The 22610-nt window shown below is 40.2% G+C and overlaps 1 protein-coding gene across 1 annotated transcript in view; it reads right to left on the bottom strand.

Annotated features, from left to right (window-relative positions):
• Positions 1 to 11319: 11319 nt before the first annotated feature.
• Positions 11320 to 22610, bottom strand: part of OSBP2 (oxysterol binding protein 2) — a 178418-nt gene continuing 167127 nt past the window's right edge. Inside the window, exons 13-14 of the mRNA XM_047762157.1 lie at positions 13013 to 13239; positions 11320 to 12864 (exon numbers count right to left, since the gene is read on the bottom strand). Coding sequence (XP_047618113.1) covers positions 12722 to 12864; positions 13013 to 13239 — 370 coding nt within the window. The 3' untranslated portion in view covers positions 11320 to 12721. The remainder of the gene's footprint in view (positions 12865 to 13012; positions 13240 to 22610) is intronic.

Here is a 22610-nt window from a genome sequence, read left to right as displayed (position 1 = left end):
GCCACCGGCCTACGCCAGAGCCACAGCAACGCGCGGGATCCAAGCCGCGTCTGCAACCTACACCACAGCTCATGGCAACGCCGGATCGTTAACCCACTGAGCAAGGGCAGGGACCGAACCCGCAACCTCATGGTTCCTAGTCGGATTCGTTAACCACTGCGCCACGATGGGAACTCCTCCCCCCAGGGTGGTTTTAACACAGAAATGCAAGAATGGGTCAAAGTTGGGAAGCTTTTTGTAAGAAATCATTCATTATACCAACTCCCATTCTTCTACTTCTTTACCTACATTTTTTCCCTTTATTTTAAAAAATTTTTTATTTTGATTTTTTTGCTTTTTAGGGCCACACCCGTGGCATATGAAAATTCCCAGGCTAGGGGTTGAATCGGAGCTACAGCTGCCAGCCTACACTATAGCCACAGCAACACGGGATCCAAGCCGCATCTGCAACCTATACCACAGCTCAGAGCAACACCAGATCCTTAACCTACTGAGCAAGGCCAGGGATCGAACCTGTGTCCTCATGGATACTAGTTGGGTTCGTTACCACTGAGCCATGATGGGAACTCCCTTCCCTTTATTTATGACAAGTTGAAGCGTAGTTAGTTTATAATGGTGTGTTAGGTTCATGTGTACAGCAAAGTGATTTGGTTATGTGTGTGTGTGTATATATATTTTTAGATTCGTTTCCCTCATAGTTATTACTAAATACTGAGTACAGTTTCCTGTGCTATAGGTTAAGTCCTTGTTGGTTAGCTATTTTATATATAGTAGTTTGTATATGTTAATCTCAAACTCCTAATTTATCTCCTCCCCTTCCCCTTTGGTAGCCATAAGTTTGTCTCTCTCTCTCTTTTTTTTTTGGTCTTTTGTCTTTTTAGGGCTGCACCCGAGGCATGTGGAGGTTCCCAGGCTAGGGGTCTAATGGAGCTGTAGCTGCCGGCCTACACCACAGCCACAGCAATGCTAGATCTGAGCCACGTCTGCAACCTACACCACAGCTCACGGCAATGCTGGATCCTTAACCCACTGAGCGAGGCCAGGGATCGATCCTGCAACTCATGGTTCCTAGTCGGATTTGTTTCCGATGCATCAAGACTATCAGTTTGTTTTTTATGTATGTGGAACTCCATAAATTTGTTTTCTATGTATGTGGGTCTATTTCTGTTTTGTAAATAAGTTCATTTGTATAATTTTTTTTTAGATTCCAAGTATAAGCAATATCATATGCTATTTGTTTTTGGCTTATTTCACTTACTATAATAATCTCTAGGTCCACCCATGTTGTTGCAAATGGCATTATTTCATTATTGTTTATGGCTGAGTAATATTCCATTGTGTATATATACCACATCTTCTTTCTCTATTCATCTGTTGGACATTTAGGTTGCTACAATGTCTCGGCTATTTTAAGTAGTAGTGCATTGATCATTGTGGTGCATGTATCTTTACAGATTATAGTTTTCCCTAGATATATGCCAAGGAATGGGACTGCTGGATCATATGGTAGGTCCTTTTAGTTTTTTAGAGAACCTCCATTTCTGTTTTCCTTAGTGATTGTACCAATTTACATTCCCACCAACAGTGTAGGAGGGTTTCTTTTTCTCCCCACCCTCTCCAGCATTTATTATTTGTAGATTTTTTGATGATGGTCATTCTGACCAGTGTGAAGTGATACATCATTGTAGTTTTGATATGCATTTCTCTAATAATTAGTGATGTTGAGCATTTTTTCATGTGCTTCTTGGCCATCTGTATGTATTCTTTAGAGAAATTTCTATTTAGATCTTCTACCTGTTCTGATTGGTTGTTTGTTTCTTTGATATTAATCTGTATGAGCTGTTTGTATCTTTTAGAAATTAATCGCTTCTCTGTTGCATTGTCTGCACATATTTTCTTCCATTCTATAAAGTGCATTTCATTTTGTTTATGATTTCCTTTGCTGTGCAGAAGCTTTTAATTGTCTCATTTGTTTATTTTTGTTTTTATTTCCATTATTCTAGGAGATGGATCCAAAAAGATATTGCTGAGATTTATGTCTCGAGTGTTCAGCCTTGGTTTCCTTTAAGAGTTCTATAGTATCTAGTCTTACATTTAGGTCCTTAATCCATTTTCAGTTTATTTTTGTATATGGTGTTAGAGAATGTTCTAATTTCATTCTTTTACATGTATTTGTCCAGTTTTCCCAGAACCACTTGTTGAAGAGACTGTCTTTTCTCCATTGTATATTCTTGCCTCCTTTGTCGTAGATTAATTGACCATAGGCAGGTAGGTATATTTCTGGGTTCTCTGTCCCGTTCCATGGATCTATATTTTCTGTTTTTGTGGCAGTACCATACTGTTTTGATTATTATAGCTTTGCAGTGTAGTATGAACTCCTGATTCCTCCAGCTCTGTTTTTCTTTTTTAAGATTGCTTTGGATTTTTGGGTCTTTTGTGTTTCCATACAAATTTTAAAATGTTTTGTTTTAGTTATGTCAAAAAATGCCATTGAGGTGTTCCTGTTGTGGCTCAGTGGTTAACGAATCCAACTAGGAACCATGAGGTTGCGGGTTCGATCCCTGGCCTCGCTCAGTGGGTTAAGGATCTGGTGTTGCCGTGAGCTGTGGTGTAGGTCACAGATGTGGCTCAGTTCCCGCATTGTTGTGGCTCTGGCTTAGGCCGGCAGCTACAGCTCCAATTAGACCTCCTAGCCTGGGAACCTCCATATGCCACAGGTGCGGCCCTAGAAAAAGACAAAAAAAAAATGCCATTAAAAATTTGATAGAGACTGCCTTGAATCTGTAGATTGCCTTGGGTAGTATAGTCATTTTAACAATATTCATTCTTCCAACCCAAGAACATGATAATATCTTTCCATCAGTTTGTGCTGTCTGAAGTTGCTTTCATCAACATCTTACAGTTTTCAGACTACATGTCTTTTGCCTCCTTAGGTAGGTTTATTCTTAGGTATTTTATTCTTTTTGATGCCATGGTAAACGGGATTGTTTCTTTAATTTCTTTCTGATCTTTCATTGTTAGTGTATAGAAATGCAACAGATCTGTGTATTAATTTTGTATCCTGCAACTTTGTTGAGTTCATTGGTGAGTTCTAGTAGTTTTTTTTTTAACTGAGGGAGAGTTGATTTACAATGTTGTGCTAATTTCTGCTGTACAGCCAAAGTGATTCGTTTATACATATCCATACATTAATTAATTAATTAATTAATTAATTAATTTTAGAGCTGCACCCGCAGCATATGGAGGTTCCCAGGCTAGGGGTCCAATCAAAGCTGTAGCTGCTGGCCTATGCCACAGGAACAGCAATGTGAGATATAAGCTGCATCTGTGACCTAAACCACAGCTCACAGCAATGCTGGATCCTTAAGACACTGAGTGAGGCCAGGGATCAAACCTGTGTCCTCATGGATACTAGTTGGGTTTGTTAACTGCTGAGCCACAACAGGAACTCCTACACTCTTTTTAAAAAATATTCTTTTCCATTATGGTTTATCATGGGATATTGACTATAGTTCCTTGTGCTATACAGTAGGACTTTGTTGTGTTTATATCTAGTACTTTTCTGGTAGCATCTTTAGGATTTTCTGTGTATAGTATCATGTCATCTGCAAACAGTGACAGTTTTTACTTCTTTCCAATTTGGATTCCTTTTATGTCTTTTTCTTCTCTGATTGCTGTGTCAAGGACTTCCAAAATAATGCTAAATAAAAGTGGTGAGAGTGGGCATTCTTGTCTTATTCCTGATCTTAGAGGAAATACTTTCAGCTTTTCACTGTTGAGTGTGATGTTAGCTGTGGATTTGTCATATATGGCTTTTATTATGTTGATGTATGTTCCCTTTATGCCCACTTTCTGGAGAGTTTTTTTTTTTATCATAAGTAGATGTTGAACTTTATCAAAAGCTTTTTCTGCATCTATTGAGATGATCATATAGTTTTTATTCTTCAGTTTGTTAATGTGGTTTATCATACTTATTGATTTTTAGATATTGAAAAATCTTTGCATCCCTGGGATAAACCCTACTTGATTATGGTGTATGATCCTTTTAATGTATTGTTGGATTCAGTTGTAGTATTTTGTTGAGGATTTTCAAATCTATGTTTATCATTAATATTGGTCTGTAATTTTTTGTGTGTGCAGTGCCTTTGTCTGGTTTTGATATCAGAGTAATGGTGGCCTTATGAAGTGTTCCTTCCTCTGCAGTTTTGGAACAGTTTCAGAGGATAAGTGTTAACTCTTTTCTAAATGTTTTACTTACCTACATTTGATATTTCTAGACTTGATTTTTTTGTCAGTCTGATGAGTGTATAGTCTAATCTCATTGTGGGTTTTTTTTTCCCCCTCTTTTTAGGGCTGCACTCGTGGCATGTGGAGGTTCCGAAGCTAGGGGTCAAATTGGTGCTACAGCTGCTGGCCTACGCCAGAGCCACAGCAAGCCAGGATCCAAGCCGCGTCTGTGACCTACACCACAGCTAATGGCAACGCCGGATCCTTAACCCACTGAGCAAGGCCAGGGATCAAACCCGCAACCTCATGGTTCCTAGCTGGATTCATTTCTGCTGCGCCATGACGGGAACTCCTTTGGCATACTTTTATAAATTCTCTTTTTGCAGTCTTATGAGAAGTTCTTATCTTTAATGTAGACAATTTATCAATCTTTTTATTGTTTGCATCCCCTGTAATTTGTTTAAAACATTCTTCCCTATCCTGAGGTCCTGAAGATATAATTTTATTTATTTATTTATTTTGTCTTTTTAGGCACACTCCAGTGGCATATGGAGGTTCCCAGGCTAGGGGTCCAGTTGGATCTGTAGCTGCCCACCTACACCACACCTATACCAAGCCATGTCTGTGACCTACACCACAGCTTATGGCAGCGCTGGATCCTTATCCCACTGAGCAAGGCCAGGGATTGAACCCAAGACCTCATGAATGCTAGTCAGGTTTGCTAACTGCTGAGTCAGGACAGGAACTCTCATGAAGATATAATTTTAGATTATCTTCTAAAGTATTAATAGCTTGTCACTCACATATAGAGCTTTAATCCATCTGAAATTGACAAAGTAGAGCTCCAGTTCCTTCCTTCCTTCCCTTCTTGATTATCCTTAAACTCTTTATTGAAAAGTCTAACCCTTTTTCCATTAACCTCTCTTATATATCACATGTTCACATATATATATATATCTGTTTTTGGACTTTTATTCAGTTTTACATTTGTTGTCTCTTTATGCCAGTACCACACTGATTTAATTATTATAGTTTTATAGTAAGTTTTGATCTCTAGTAGAGCTGGTCATACCACTTTTTCTGCTTTAAGAGAGTCTTGACTATTCCTGGTTCTTTATATTTCTCTATAAATTTTAGAATCATTTTATCAAGCTCTGTGAGAAAACCTAGGGGTTTTATTGGAATTTATTGTATGTCATCAGTTGGAGAAAAATTGATATTATAAGTTTTCCAAACCATGAAGGTGGTATAACTTCCATTAATTTAGATTAAAAAAAAATCTTTCAAGAAAGTATTGTAATTTTCCTTTTAGAGGTCTTGTGTGTACTTTGTTACATGTATCCTAGGTACCTGATGATTTTTGATGTTATTGTAAATTATTATTACTATTTCTTTGGCTATACCTGCAGTATATGGAAGTTCCCAGGCCAGGGATCAAACCCATGACATAGCTGCAGCAATGCTTGTTCCTTAACCTGCTCCACCATAAGGGAATTTCCATAAATGATAATTTTTGAAACTTTAAAACTTCATTTCAACAGTTTGTTACTACTGAATAAAAATGTCTTTTTAATTTTTTTTTTTTTTTTTTTTTTTTTTAGGGCCGCACCTGTGGCATATGGAAGTTCCAAGGCTAGGGGTTAAGTCATAGATACAGCTACCATTGTACACAACAGCCACAGCAATGCCAGATCCAAGCTGTGTCTGTGATCTATACCACAGTTCACGGCAACGCCGGATCCTTAACTCACTGAGCAAGGCCAAGGATCAAACCTGCATCCTCATGGATGCCAGTCAGGTTCATTTCTGCTGAGCCACAATGAGAATCCTGTCATTGATTTTTCTAAGGAAAGAAATCAAAAAGTTTATGCAAGCCAATCTGAAGATTATAATTTGGGAGATAGTCTTTCAGAAAGCTCTGAGGACTGTTCCTATAATTGATTTTTATATATTGATCTAATTTAGATTCTTCTGGATTTTCTATGATATAGCATCTGTAAGTAATGATAATTTTACCAGTTCTCATATCTCATGTATTTTTCTTGCTTTATGCATTGGCTAGGGCTGCCAATACAGTGTTGAATGTAAGGGGCAGAAGTGGGCATCTTTTTTGTTACCTTTCCCATAGAGAATTTAAAAAAATTATTTTTGGTAGGTATCATTCATCAGATTAAGGAATTTTCTTTCTATTCCTATTTTTAAACATTTTTTCCCTTTTAAATATCATGGATGCACATTATATTTTATCTCAAATGTTTTCTGCATCCATTGAGATAATCATCCAGTGTTCTCTTTGTTAATGTGAATTACATTGGTTAGTTTTTCTTAAGCTAAACTAACCTCACATTTCTGGAATTGTCTTTTTCTATATTGCCAGATTTGTTAGTATTTTGTTTTGAATTGTATCAGCATGTGAGTGACACTAGGTTATAATTTTCCTCTCTCCTCCTGTCGTTAGATTTATTTATTTATTTATTTATTGGCTGCACTCATGGGATATGGAAGTTCCTGGGCTGGGGATGGAGTCTGAGCCACAGCTGCAACCCATGCCACAGCTGCGGCAATGCTGGATCCTTCACCTGCTGTACCACAGAAGGAACTCCTATCCTTGTTAGGTTTTGGTGACTAGTTATACTAGCCTCACGAAATGAGTTTGGGAGTATTTCTCTTACTCTTGGGATAGTTTCTGTAAGGTTCATTATTCCTTGATCAGTGGTGCTGTCTGGAGTTCTGTGTGTATATGTGTGAGGGGAGATTTTGTAACTGATTGAATTTTAAAAATATTGGTTAAAATACTAATCAGGCTTTTCTAATTTTTAAGACAGTTTTAAGTTATATTTTTTCTGTTTTTTGTTTTTGTTTTGTTTGTTTTTTGCTTTTTAGGGCTGTACCTGCAGCATATGGAGGGGTCTAATAGGAACTGTGGCTGCCAGCCTATGTCACAGCCACAACAACGCCAGATTTGAGCCCTCAGATTTGAGTCTGAGACCTACACCACAGCTCACGGCAATGCTGGATCCTTAACCCGCTGAGTAAGGCCAGGGATCGAACCCAAAACCTCATGGCTCCTAGTCAGATTCATTTCTGCTGCGTCATGACGGGAACTCCTTTTTCTGGAATTTTATCTCAGTTTTCAAAGATAATTATCATAAAATTGTTCACAATATCCTTAAAATATCTGTGGTATTTGTACTTATGTTCTTTTCATTCCAAATATTGTTTGGGGGGTTTGTTAATTTCCTCCTTGGGTCTGTTTTTCTTATCAGTAAAATTTGTCAGTTTTAGTTTGCCTAAGAATCAACCTCAGCTTTCTTTTTTTTTTTCTCTCCTTTCTATAATGTTTTTCTCTTTCATTAATTTCCTATCTTTATTTCCTTACTGGTCCCTCCTTTGAATTTATCCTAATGTTCATTTTCCTACTCAGATTGGATGTTTTCTCATTATTTTTTAGCCTTTATTCTTTTATGACATAAACTTTTAAGGCTATAAATTTCCCTCTAAGTACCAGCTTTATCTGTATCCTGTAAGTTTAGGTATATAATATTTTAATTTTTAATTTTATTTTTTGATTTCTATTTTCTTCTTTGGTCCATGAGTTATTTAAAAGTATATTTCTTAATGTTCAAACATTTTTTATAATTATCTTTTTGTTATTGATTTTGAATTGTATTCCTTGTGATCTGAGACTGTGGTCTGTATACCAGTCCTTTGAAATTTGCTGAGGCTTTATGACTGGCCCAAGTATGTGTCTAATACTCATAAATATTCTGCATGAATTTATGAAATATTTATTTTACAGTTATGTGTCATTCCCTGTATGTGCCCATTGCACTAAGTTTGTTAATTGTGTTTTTTGAAACTTTGATGATTTTTTTTGTTGCTCTGTGCTATCGTTACTGGGAGAGATATATATTAAAATCTTCCATTATGATTGTGGATTTATCCATTTCTCCTTGTGATGTGTTCACTTTTGAAATATTAGGTGCATGTGAGTTTTAAAACTTTATAAATTTTACTTTTTATCATTATAAAGTGGCATTTTTAATTTCTAAAAGTTGACACCTCGTTAATATTTTTTGCCTTAAAGTCTGTCTTGTCTGATTGAGGTATTTTCTTGTAAATAGCATATGGCTAGATTTTGTTTTTATTTGATATTTTTTGTTCTTACTCAAAGCTTACTTCAATTTTGTGTAATTATTGATACATTGGTTTTTTGCTTATTTCCATCTTCTAATTTTGTAATTTTTATTCCACCTTATCTGCATTCCTTTTTCCTCTTTGGATTGAAAATTTCTCACTCACATAGGATGTTTTTCCTCTGTCTTGGAAATTTAGTATTCCTAAATTAAGTATTGAGTATTCTAAATCATCTTCTAAATAATATTTAGTATTCCTAAATTTAAGTATGAGTTAAGTATTTAACTCATCAAAGTCTAACTCCATAAGCCACTTAATATTGTTTTAAGAAGTTCTGTTAATGTCTTTATTTTCTTTTGGTTTCTGAAAGGTATTTCCACTGAAAATACTAGCTTTTTCTCCTCTACTTCAGAGACTGTCTTCTAACTTTCTTTGTTGGTCAGAAGACAGTGAACTCTTAGTCCAATCAATGCTCTTTCAAGGTATCCTCCCACCCACCCAGTTTGCCTACATTTTTTTGGTTCTTTTTAAAGGTCTTGGCAGTTTCACTATGTTGTAGTTGGCTGTGGATGTCTTTTTATTTACCTTGACTAGGATTTATTGGAGTTAACTCTGTAATTGGTGTTTCTTGTCAAAAGTTTTTTAGTCATTAACTCTTCAAAGATTGCTTCTGCTCCATTTTGATTAGACGCACCTGATACTTCTCATTTTATCCTCCATGTCTCTTCTTTTTTATATTTTTCTCTTCTGTGTCTGTGTGTCTTTCTGGATAGTTTCCACAGATCTCACTTCCATGTCACTAATACTCCCTTTATGTGTAATGTGTTATGAAATTCTTATTTTCAGTGATATTTTTGAATTTCTGCAAGTTCTTTAATATTTCTTGAATGCTTTTTACTCATTTTCAGGCCACCCTTCTGTTTCTAGAAATACTTTAAAAAACATGCTTATTTTTTATTGTTTGTTAATTTCACTAGCTTGAGGAGTTTTTGAGTCTGATTCTGCTGCTATTTCTTGTCTTTTCTTTTTTTTCTTTTTGGTCTTTTTAGGGCTGCACCCTCGGCATATGGAGGTTCCCAGGCTAGGGGTTGAAGCAGAGCTGCAGCTGCTAGCCTACACCACACTCACAGCAACACCAGATCCGAGCTGCATCTACAACCTGTACTACACCACAGCCCACTGCAATGCTGAATCCCTAACCCACTGAGCGAGGCCAGGGATCGAACCTGTGTCCTCATGGATCCTGGTTTGATTCATTTCTGCTGAGCCATGACGGGAGCTCCTGATTCTGCTGCTATTTCTATTAGCCACAGCTTCTTAGGGGAATTTGTGTGTTGTGTTTCCTTGTGCGTTTGGAGATATTATACTGTGAGCTGCTCATTTTCCTTGCAACTTCACATGTGGGGTTCCATAAGGCCTGGAATGAAGGGGAGAACCTCCAGATAGGATTTTGTTTTTGTCTTTTTTTTTAGGGCCACACCCATGACATATGGGTTCCCAGGCTAGGCTCAAATCCGAGCTACAGCTGCTGGCCTGTGCCACAGCCACAGCAGCGCAGGATCCGAACTGTGTCTGCGACCTACACCACAGCTCATGGAAATGCTGGATCGTTAACCCACTGAGCAAGGCCAGAGATCGAACCTGCTTCCTCATGGATACTAGCCGGGTTCATTACTACTGAGCCATGCATGGGAACTTCCATTTAATGTGTTTCAAAATTTTATCTAGCACATCTAGTTTTCCACAAAGGAGGATAATCTAGTCACCTAGTCTACCATTGCCAGAAAAAGAAGTCCCTTTTGAACTGGTTGGTATAATGAATGATTTCTGACAAAAAGCTTCCCAACTTTGACCCATTCTTGCATTTCTGTGTTAAAACCACCCTGGGGGAGGAGTTCCCGTCGTGGTGCAGTGGTTAACGAATCCGACTAGGAACCATGAGGTTGTGGGTTCGGTCCCTGCCCTTGCTCAGTGGGTTAACGGTCTGGCGTTGCCGTGAGCTGTTGCAGACGCGGCTCGGATCCCGCGTTGCTGTGGCTCTGGCGTAGGCCAGTGGCTACAGCTCCGATTCAACCCCGAGCCTGGGAACCTCCATATGCCTCGGGAGCGGCCCAAGAAATAGCAACAACAACAAAAAAGACAAAAGACAAAAAAAAAAAAAAAAAACCACCCTGGGGATGGGTTTACTAATTTGTAGTATCAGTTTTTTGTATGTGGCTGGATTCTATTTGCTGTTGCTGTATTTGGATATACAAAAATTCTGTTTTTACATTCCATTCCTCCCCTGGCAGATCCTTCTCCACTGCCTCCTGGGTCAGGACCATCCTGGGGTTGTCTCACCCCAGCCCTTCTCTCCAGTGAGAGCTGCCACCAGGACTCACTGGTATCTGCCTCCCCACAGATTGGAAAGCAAGGCCCTGGAGAGGAAGGAGTTGTGCAGGGCTGGCCTTGGCTCCCACAGCACTATGGTGTCTGGACAGATTGTTAGATTCTGGCTCTGATGCCTCTGTAGTGCCCTGCCCCACTCCATCCTCTCACCTGGAAGTGCTGGCAGTGGGAGGAAGACCCCCTGAGCCAGACCAGCCACCCTTGGCTGGGTCCTGGGAGCTAGTGATCTGATCTGCTTGGCAACCTGGGTAAGAAGTGGCCCATGTCACAGTCGTTGAGCAGCCCTAGAACTCACCAGTGTTCCCTGTGGAGGGTGGTGAGGGCAGGGCCTTAGCTTAGCCCTAGGCCAGACTGTGACCCTCTACTAGGTGCTGCTGTAGGCCTCCTAGCCCAGACCCTTTCCCACCAAGTTTTCCAGCTCCACCCCTCCCTGTTCAGACCAACCTCCCACTGCTTGCTTCTGGCACTGAGCAGAAAAAAAAAGCCCCGTACTCCTCTCCCATGCCACCTTGTGGGCTCTCACCTGTTCTGATTATTGACAGACTCAGGGACAGGGCCATGGAAAACTCCAAATCCAAGTTTTTTATTACCAGTCAGAAGGTGCTCACTCACAAACAGTTCTGAAAAGAGGACCATTGGACAGCTCTGCTGCAGGCCCAGTGGGCCCGGCTCTCCAGTGGGCACCCTAAGGCATTTCACACATTGGTGTTTTCACTTTTGTTTTTTATAAAAACAAAACCAGTCCTGGAGTAGAAAGTAAAACCTTGTGATGAATTTTCAGGACCCAACTGAAGTGGAAAAGGTTGGAGTGGGAGTTCTGAGGGGCTGGGACAGTGGCCACAGAGTCCCAGTCCCAACCCCCCCTTCCCCACCCCTCCCTGCCATGGTTGGCAGAAGCCATAGGAAGGGGGTCTGAGGAGAGAGCAGGGCATAGCTTATAGGAGGGTCAAACTCAGACAGCAGTGCCCTGTCTTCATCATTTTTTCACTTCTCTATACCATAGAAATTTAAGCAAAATAGCTATTTTGTATATATTTATATATCATATATATAAATCAGGCAAATAAAGAGTTCAGGGGGTGCTGAGATGGGACACCCCAGAGGTGGGATGCCGGGTCTCTGGTGCCCAGGACACCAGCCCAGGCTAAGCCGATTGTTGGTTCTTATTGCTGATTCGGGGCCTGGTTCTGGGGTGGGAGCACCTGCAGGTCTGGCCCATGGCTGTTCCTGTCCTCTCAGGGGCTGGGGAGCAGCCCTAATATGGCCAAGGCTAGGCAGGGGCGGTTGCCTTCAAATCCACATGGTGGCCCCTCAGTGTCCCCTCCCTCACAGTGGGTGGAACTGTAGCTCCAGAGACAACTGACTTGTGCTCTCCTTCTCTGGAGGGTCCTGGGCCCCTGTAGGGCGGGCAGCTCAGATACACACGGCCTTGCTGTTTAAACTATAAAATGCTCCCCACTCAAAGCGTTATGTCTGGCTTTCTGATGTTTTAAAAAGAAGGGGTTCTTGCCAGGACACTTTAGTGGCAAGAAAGCACACTTAGAAAGTTGTCCACTAAGTGCTGTACTAAAAATATTTACTAAACATCTTGGCTGGAAAGAAATGGAGATAATTTTTTTCTAAAAAAGTCAAAAGTGGCTCCCTGGGAGAGGCCAGTTCCTCCCTGGGTGGGGCTGGTGACTGGGGCAGCCCAGGTGCCCGGGCCAGCCTGCCTGAGTTGTGGTGACTGGAGCTGGGATCGGATGGGGCCCAAGTCCATGATGAAGGGGCTCAGGAGACCCGGGGCACCCCGGGGCTGTTGAGGACCTGGGTCAACACTTACTCCTTCCAAGGCAGGAGCCCCCAGAAAGTTATTTAAAAAAAAGAGAGAAAGGTAGGGTAGAAGGGCTGTTGAGTACTAACTTGAGTGCATTAAATAAAAGGTGGACCAGTCTGTGCAGGCGCCTGTATTTGCAGGAGTGGGCGGTGCTCAGAAGATGTTGGGGCACATGTGCCAGTCCTGCTTCTCCTTGGCCTCCCAGTAGCCGCCCTTGTACATGCAGGCCGTCTCCCCAGTCAGCGGGTCCAGCCTCCTCTCGAACCACAGCGGCACGTATACCTCGGCCTCCTTCTCTGCTGGGCAGCGCAGTGGGCAGTGAGTCGGCGGCCTGCCTCCTCTGTGTGCCCTGGGAGCCCGCTCCCAGCCCCTCTCCCACTGCCCCGCTCCCCGCTCCCCAGGCGCCCCGCTTCCCAGCGCCCCCTCCCGCCTGCCCTGCCTCACCTTCCTCTGCACCGCAGCCCCTTGAACAGGCCTCCAGCCGCCGGCGCCGATTCACGCGCTGCTTCTCCTCCAGCCGCTGCTTCTCCGTGTTGGCCTCGTCCCAGTGGCCCTTCTCCATCAGCCGCTGGTCCGGCCGCAGGCGGCTGTCGGTGGGCGCAACACCCTCCTCGTGCTCGTTGAGGGTCAGGGCCAGTTCAGAGAAGTAGTACATGTTCTCTGCGTTCTCCCTGCAGCGGCCCCGGGGGCTGAGCGTCCAGGCCCTTGGGGCCCCCCTGCTAGCGTGCCCACCCCAAGCCCCCAAACCTGGCCACTGCATTCCACCTCACCCTCACCTCCCTGAACCTCACATGCTCCACCAACCCGTATCTGTTTTGCTACATTATACTTTTCTAGGAATTTGCCCATTTCGTCCAATTTTTCATATTTATGGCCTGAAGTGTTCCGGAATGTCCTCACTGCTTTGATGTGTGTGACAGCAGTGTGTCCTTTGCATCTGTGGAGTAGGTCTATGTGCCTTCTCTCTATCCAGTCAGGTCAGAGGTCTGTCCTTTTTCTTCGTTAGGGGATGAAGGTTTGCTCTTCCCGTGTTAGGTTTTTTCCACTTAATTGATTTTGTTTGTATTGTCTTCCTTCTGCTTTGTTGGGGTTTCTATTGCTGCTCCTTTTCTCACTTGCGATGGATGCTTAGCTCAATATTTTTCCGTGTTTCTTCTTTTTGAATATGTGCATTTCAAGGCTATACATTTCACTCCAACTACTGCATTAATGGGGCCCCAGTGTTTTTGATATGCTATATTTTAATTCTCATGTAGTTATATTTTCTAATTTTCATTATGCCTTTTGTCCTGTGGATTAGTTGGAGGTGTATTTTGGGGGGCCACACCCTTGGCATGTGTAAGTTTTCTGGCCAGGGATCAAACCCCGTCACAGCAGAAACCACAAGGGATCCTTAACCTGTTGTGTGTCACAGAGAACTCCAGAAGTATATTTCTTTTTTGTTTGTTTGTTTGGCTTTCTGCTATTTCTTTGGGCCGCTCCCGCGGCATATGGAGGTTCCCCGGCTAGGGGTCTAATTGGAGCTGTAGCCGCCAGCCTACGCCAGAGCCACAGCAACTCGGGATCCGGGCCGCGTCTGCAACCTACACCGTAGCTCATGGCAACGCCAGATCGTTTTTGTTTGTCTGTTTGTTTGTTTGTTTTAGAAGTATATTTCTTTTTCTTTTCTTTTTTTTGGTCCATCCTGAGGCATATGGAGTTCCCGGGCCAGGGATCAGATCCCAGCTGAAGCTTTAACCTTGCTACTTAAGCTGCACCCGTGTCTATGCCACTGGATCCTTCACCCACTTCACGGGGCTGGGGATCAAATCCGTGTCCTAGTGCTCCCAAGAGGCTGCCTATCCTGCCGTGCCACAGTGGGAACTCCAGGAAGTATATTTAAGTTTATAAATATATGGGTATTTTTCTAGTTATCTTTATTTCTAGCATAATTGCCTTGGAGTCAGGCAGTATACTTGGTATAATTTCAGTTTGCTTTATGGCCCAGTATATGGTCAGTTTTTGCAGATGTTCGAAATATAATCAAAGAAATTTTGTTTTCTAGTTTTCTACAGTTGAGTGCAGTGTTCTACAACTATTCCTGAAGATTCTATTATTCAAACTTGTCCTTCCGGCTTTTTTTTTTTTCCTTCTGCTATCCATTACTAAAAAAGGTTTTTTTTTTTTTTTTTTTGGTCTTTTTGCCTTTTCTTGGGCCGCTCCTGCGGCATATGGAAGTTCCCAGGCTGGGGGTCGAATTGGAGCTGTAGCCACTGGCCTACACCAGAGCCACAGCAACGCAGGATCCAAGCCATGTCTGCGACCTACGCCACAGCTCACAGCAATGCTGGATCCTTAACCCACTAAGCAAGGCTGGGGATCAAACCTGCAACCTCATGGTTCCTAGTTGGATTCGTTAACTACTGCGCCACGACGGGAACTCCTAAAAAAGGTATGTTAAAACCTTCCACTTTGGGAGTTCCCATCGTGGCGCAGTGGTTAACGAATCCGACTAGGAACCATTAGGTTGCGGGTTCGGTCCCTGCCCTTGCTCAGTGGGTTAACGATCCGGCGTTGCCGTAAGCTGTGGTGTAGGTTGCAGACGTGGCTCGGATCCCCCGTTACTGTGGCTCTGGCGTAGGCCGGTGGCTACAGCTCTGATTAGACCCCTAGCCTGGGAACCTCCATATGCCGCGGGAGCAACCCAAAGAAATAGCAAAAAGCCAAAAAAAAAAAGAAAAAGAAAACCTTCCACTTTGGTTGTAAACCAGTGCATTTCTCCTTATATTTCTTTCATCTTTTGCTGTATATATTTTGAGGTTATGTTATCACGTACAAGGTATTTTCAAATTTAAAACATCTTCCTGGTACACTGAACCTTTAACCCTCTTTGGTATTTTTGTTTTTAAAATTGAAAAGAAAAGTGTTGAGGCTGTGGCTGTGGCTGTGGTGGTAGGCCAGCAGCTGTGGTGTAGGCCAGCAGCTACAGCTCCTATTCTACCCCTAGCCTGGTAACTTCCAAATGCCTCGGGTATGGCCTGCAGCATACAAAAATTCCTGGGCCAGGGATTGGACCCACACCATTGCAGCAACTGGAGCCAAAGCAGTGACAACATTGGATCCTTAACCCACTGCACCACTAGGGAACCCCTGGTCTTTTTGTTTTAAAGTCTGTTTTGCGATATTACTATAGATGCAGGAGCTTTTGTATTTTGTATTTGTATTTCTATGTATACATGTATTTTCCATCCTTTTATTTCAATCTTTATTTTCTTATTTACATGTATTTCTTGTAGACCACATATAGTTGGATTTTTAAAAATTTGTCTGAAAGCTTATACCTATAATGAGAATACTTAATGTAATTACTGTTATGTTGGATTTAACTCTAATATTATCTTTTTTTGTTTTTTTCTTTTCATACTGCTGATTTTTTGGACCTCAGGTGCACAGTTTTGGATTAGTCATAATCCTTTGTACATTAGTCCTTACATGGCTTGCTTATATTAGTGCAGCTTTGCTACCTAAACAAAAAGGTAGCATCCTGACAAAATCTGCATCTAACCCTATGGAAAACTCATCAATACATTCCCTTCTTAGGTAGCCATTAGTAGGACTCCTGGGTTCATCAGTCCTTTGCTTTCCTTTTAATATAATTTTACTGCATCTTTAGGTCTTTTTTTTTTTTTTTTTGGCTTTTCTAGGGCTGCATCTATGGCATATGGAGGTTCCCAGGCTACAGGTCTAATCAGAGCTGTATCTGCCAGCCTACACCAGAGCCACAACAACGCCACATCTGAGCCTCGTCTTCGACCTACGCCACAGCTCACAGCAACGCTAGATCCTTAACCCACTGAGAGAGGCCAGGGATCGAATCCAAAACCTCATGGTTCCTAGTCAGATTCGTTAACCACTGCACCATGAGGGGAACTCCTGCATCTTTAAGTCTTAAATGTGCATGTATGTCTGTGTATTTGTATATATATTTTTAATTTTTAAAAAATTTTAATAATTAGTGATGAGCATTTTTTTCATGTGCCTCTTGACTATCTGTATGTCTTCTTTGGAGAAATGTCTCTTTAGTTCTTCTGCCCATTTTTCAATTGGGTTGGGTTTTTTGCTGTTGAGTTGAATGAGTTCTTTGTATATTTTGGAGATTAAGCCCTTGTCAGTTGCATTGTTTACAACTATTTTCTCCAGTTCTGTAGGTTGTCTTTTCATTTTTTAATGGTTTCCTCTGCTGTGCAAAAACTTGTAAGTTTGATTAGGTTTACTTTTGTTTTTGTTTCTATTGCCTTGGGAGACTGACCTAAGAAAACATTTGTATGGTTGATGTCAGAAAATGTTTTACCTATGTTCTCTTCTAGGAGTTTGATGGTGACTTGTCTTATGTTTAAGTGTTTAAGCCATTTTGAGTTTATTTTACCTCAAAACGAAATGAGGTACCACCTCACACCAATCAGAATGGGTATCATTAAAAAGACTACAGATAACAAATGCTGGAGATGGTGTGGAGAAAAGGGATTCCTCCTGTACTGTTGGTGGGATGTAAATTGGTACAACCACTATGAAAAACAGTATGGAGATTCCTCAGAAAACTAAATGTAGAACTACCATATGATCCAGCAATCCCACTCCTGGACATATATCCAAACAAAACTTTCATTCAAAAAGATACATGCACTCGCTATGTTCATTGCAGCACTATTCACAGTAGGCAAGACATGGAAGCAACCTAAAAGTCCATCAACAGATAAATGGATTAAGAAGATGTGGTGAATATACACAGTGGAATACTACTCAGCCCTAAAAAAGAAAATGCCATTTACAGCAACATGGATGGAACTAGAGATTTTCATACTAAGTGAAGTAAGTCAGAAAGACAAATACCATATGATATCACTTACATGCGGAACCTAAAATATGGCACAGGTGAAGCTATCTACAGAATAGAAACAGACTCATAGACATGGACAACAAACTTGTGGTTGCCAAGGGGAAAGGGGATGGAGTGGGATGGACTGGGAGTTCAGCGATACTATATGCAAACTGTTACATTTAGAATGGATAGACAATGAGGTCCTGCTGTATAGCACAGGGACTATGTCCAGTCACTTGTGATGGATCATGATGAAAGATAATATCAGAAAGAAAGTGTATGTAGATGTATGACTGGGTCACTTTGCTGTACATCAGAAATTGACAGAACAATGTAAATCAACTGTAATAAAAAATTAAAAATTTTAAAGTATATTTGACTTTCATTGTTCTGCCAGTTTCTGCTATACAGCAAAATACATATATATATACATTTTTTTCATATACATATATTTTAGATACTTGTTTCTAATTTTATAAAAAGAATATTATATATGTAATCTTCTAGGACTTTGCTTATTAAGATTATAATGTATGTTGCTATGTTTCATTTGTTTCAAACACTGTAAATATTTCCTTGTATAAATATACTATAGTTATTCACCCAATACATATGGGTTATTTCCAGGTTTTTTCTTTGAAGTAATCGTATGCATGTTTCCTATTGTACATTTACAGGAATTTCTTTGAGTATATACCTAGAAATGGGATTGCTGGGCTGCAGTCTGTGATGGTGTTCTTTAGGAGGTAACATGCAGTCTGTGACCATGTTCTTTCCAGCATGGTCACACCAGCTCACACTACCACCAGTGACCTGTGGTTCCATGTCTTCTTCAACACTTGGGATCAGACTTTTCATTTTTTTCAAATGAACTGAAGGTAAGGCTGCATCTCATTGTGATTTTGATTTGCATTTCCCTGATTGCTAATGATGTTGGTAATGATCGACCAATGATGTTGATCATTTTTTTTTCTTTTCTTTTTTTCTTTTTTGGCTTTTTAGGGCCACAGTTGCAGCATATGGAAGTTCCCAGGCTGGGATCGAATTGGAGCTATAGCTGCTGGCCTACGCCACAGCCACAGCAATGCAAGATCCAAGCCGAGTCTGTGACCTACACCACAGTTCACTGCAACGCCAAATCCTTAACCCACTGAGCAAGGCCAAAGATTGAACCTGCATCTTCATGGATACTAGTCAGATTTGTTTCCACTGAGCCACGACAGGGAACTACAGTGTTGATCATTTTCATAAGACGACTGGCCATGTATGCTGCTGCTTCTGTGAAATTCTTGTTCATCACTCTTGCACTTCACCAACTGGATTTTTTTTTTTTGCTGTATTTATTAATTAGAAGTTCTTTTTAAACTATTTAATGTATTCTTTTTATAATTATTAACTGCTGGTAGAGTACTTTTATGTATTCTTAATACTAATCCTTTGTCAAATGTAAATACTGTGATTATCTTCTCCAAGTTTATGTTTTCTTCTCCCTTGCTTGACATTGTTTTTTAATGAGTAAAATTTCTTTTAATGAACAAAAGTATTTTAATGTAATAGAATCCATCAGTGTTTTTTGTGTATTAAGATAATATTTCCTTAAGTTCCAGAAGATACTCATCTATATTTTCTACTTAGAGTTTAACTTCTAGTTTAACAGGAAGTCAGACTTCATACTTATTGTAAGACCTTTATTTGGAGTTGGTTTTTGTTATATAATGTAAGGGATATATATATGGACAACCATTTTCCCAGATCCTTTTAGTAGATGGTGCCATCTTTTCACGTGATCTGACATGCCGAGGACATATCCGTGCTCTACACCAAGGATACGTGCATGTCCTTGTATGTGTTTCCAGGCTCACTGTTCCGTTTCACTCTAGCTTCAAAATAAGTCCTGGTATTTAGTAAGGCGAGTCTTCTCTTTTTCGTCCTTCTTTAGAAATATCCTGGTCCATTTTTCTTCAATATAAGTTAAAAAATTGTAACTTCAGCATGCATGAAAATCACTATTGGGATTCTGTTTGATTTATTTACTCTTTAGATCACAGCATTCTTGTAATAATCTTTCTACCCATCAACATGGTATCTTTCTCCATTCATTTCACTCTTTCCTGGTATCTCAGCAAAGTTTTTATTTTCTCTGTAGAGGTCCTGCATATAAGATTTATTACAAGGTCATTGATACTCTGATATTAATTGGTATCTTCTCTTAAATTGTATTTTTCAGTTGTTTTCTTTTTCTTTGTAGAAATGCAGTTGACTTTTGCATATTAATCTTATATTGAGGGAACTAAAATGCTTTTTCTGCATTTGTTCAGATCTGTTAATGTGACAAATTAATTTATGGATTTTCTAGTATAAAATCATCCTTGCATATGTGGGATAAACGTGATTGAAGAATGTTATCTTTTTTATACACTTGGGTCTTCTGATGTTTTGTTTTGGAATTTTGCTTATATATTCACAAATGAAAGAGGGTAGAACTTTTATTTTCCTACTACTCATTTAGCTAGTTTGGTATCAGGTATCTTATATTGGCCTCATGGTATAAGAGAGGAAAGTATTTCTTCTTTTTCTGTGGTCTGGAAGATTTTATATAAAGTTGGGATAATATATTTCTTGAAAATTTGGTCAGTTTCACCTAAAAATGATCTGGGCTTTGCGTTTTCCCTGTTGGAATTTTTAAACTACTGCTTCAGTTTCTTTAATTATTATAGGACTATTCATGGTTTTTTAAAAAATTCTAGACTCAAGTGTTTTTTTTTATTTTTATTTTTTTTCCCTTAATTTTATGGCCTCACCTGCAGCATATGGAAGTTCCTGAGCCAGAGACTGAAATTCAAGCCACAGCTGTGACCTGTGCCACTGTGCTGGGCTGGGGATCAAACGTGCGCCTCTGCAGCTACGCAAGCTGCTACAGTTGGATTTTTAATCCACTCTGCCATGGCAGAAGCTTGTACTCAGTTCTTGTAAATTATATTTTTCAAAGAATTTCTCCTTCCAATCTGAGTTTTAATGATGTCTTTATACTTTGTCATATGAAACTCTTTTCATTAACAATATTTATTTCTATATTCTTGATCAGTTGTATTGCCAGTAGTTTTCTGTTCACTTTTTTTCTCACAGAATCAACTTCCTGCTTTTTGAACTTCTTTATTTTACTTCTATTTTATTAATCTCTACTTTTAAGGTATATTTTCTTCTTTCTTTCAGTTTATGTGTTGAACTTTCTCTAATTTCTTAGAATGGAAACTCAAAAAAGAAAAAGCCTTAGTAAACTTATATACCTGTTTAAGGCAGTACATCTCCTTTGAAGCATTGCCTTTAGCACATCAAGCCAGTTGCTTTTTGCTTTTTTTTTTTTTTTGGTCTTGTTAGGGCCCCACCTGAGGCATCTGGAGGTTCCCAGGCTAGGGGTTGAATCAGAGCTGCAGCTGCTGGCCTACACCACAGCAACACCAGATATGAGCTGTATCTATGACCTATACCACAGCCCCTGGCAATGCCAGATCCCTACCCACTGAGCAAGGCCAGGGATCAAACCTGTATTCTCATGGATTCTAGTCAGATTTGCCTCTGCTGAGCCATGATGGGAACTCCTAATTCTGCTGCTATTTCTGTTAGCCACTGCTTATTAGGCCAATTTGTGTGTTGTGTTTCCTGGTGTGTTTGGAGATACTATACTATAAGCAGCTCATTTTCCTTGCAACTTCACATGTGGGGTTCCATAAGGCCTGGAATGAAGGGGAGAACCTCCAGACAGGATTTTGTTTTTGGTCTTTTTTTTTTTTTTTTTTTTTTTGGTAGGGCTGCACCTGTGGCATATGGACGTTATCAGGCTAGGGGTCAAATCAGAGCTACACCTGCCAGCCTATGCCTCAGCCACACTAATGCAGGATCTGAGCTGTGTCTGCAGCCTACACCACAGCTCATGGCAATGCCCAATCATTAACCCACTGAGTGAGGCCAGTATTGAACCTGTGTCCTCATGGATACTAGTCAGATTTGTTTCCACTGAGCCATAACAGGAACACCTAGCCAGTTTTGAACTTCTCAATCAGTTCTAGGCATTTTAAAATTTCCATTCTGATTTATTATTTTACCCATGACTTATTTAGCAATTTAAATTTTTTCCCAAATATGTGAGGACTTTTTGACATCTTGTTCATAACTTCTAACTTGTCTTATCATAGATTGTGGTCTGTGTGCTACTCTCTGTGTATTTGTTGAGGCTTTCTTTTGGGTTTAAGTACACAATTGATTTTTGCATAAATTCCATGTATATTGATTAAGAAACATGTTCTCTGATTGTTGCAACCATAAGTAAATGTATGTTCTATGTTAGTTTGCTCTCCTTGCTGGGTTGTTTTTCCCATTTGACTCTAACAAGTGAGATGGGTATATTGAAACCTTTCAGTCTCCCATGTGGTGACAGATTTATCCACTTCTCCCTTTACTATCAGTATGTGCTTCGTGTATTTTTGAGGCCATTTTACTACAAGCATCATGTTTGAAAATATTATTATATCTTATTGAAGAATTCAACCTTTTATCATGTATCTTCCATCTTTAATAATGTTTTTGTCTTAAAATCTATTTTTACCTGATATTAATATAGCTATTATAGCTTTTTTGGTTGGCAATAGATACTATATAGCTATATAGATGGTATGTCTATACTTTTACTTTCAATCTTTGCCCATCTTTATGTTTTGGATCTTTCTTACAAGGTGCATGCACCTGGATTTTTAAAGATCCAATCAGGAGTTCCTGTTGTGCAGCAAAAATGAATCTGACTAGTATCCATGAGAACACGGGTTCCATCCCTGGGCTTTCTCAGTGGGTTAAGGTTCCAGTGTTGCCATGAGCTGTGGTGTAGGTTGCAGACATGGCTCACATCCTTTGTTGCTATGGCTGTGGTGTAGGCAGGCAGCTGTAGCTCCAATTCAACCCCTAGTCTGGGAACTTCCATGTGCTGTAGGTGTGGCCCTAAAAAAGCAATAAAAATCCAGTCGGTATTTTGCCTTTTAACTAGTGAGTTTCATCTATTAACATTATTGTGCTTGGGCCTAGTTTGGTTTTTTTTTTTTTTTTTTTTTTTTTTTTTTGGCCATGACCGTGGCATGTGGAAGTTCCTGGCCCAGGGCTTGAACCCAAGCCACAGCAGTGACAATGATGAATCCT

The sequence above is a fragment of the Phacochoerus africanus genome, chromosome 15 (genome assembly GCF_016906955.1).
Source record: "Phacochoerus africanus isolate WHEZ1 chromosome 15, ROS_Pafr_v1, whole genome shotgun sequence".
Classification (NCBI taxonomy): domain Eukaryota; kingdom Metazoa; phylum Chordata; class Mammalia; order Artiodactyla; family Suidae; genus Phacochoerus; species Phacochoerus africanus.
This window is presented reverse-complemented; position numbering and strand designations above follow the sequence as displayed.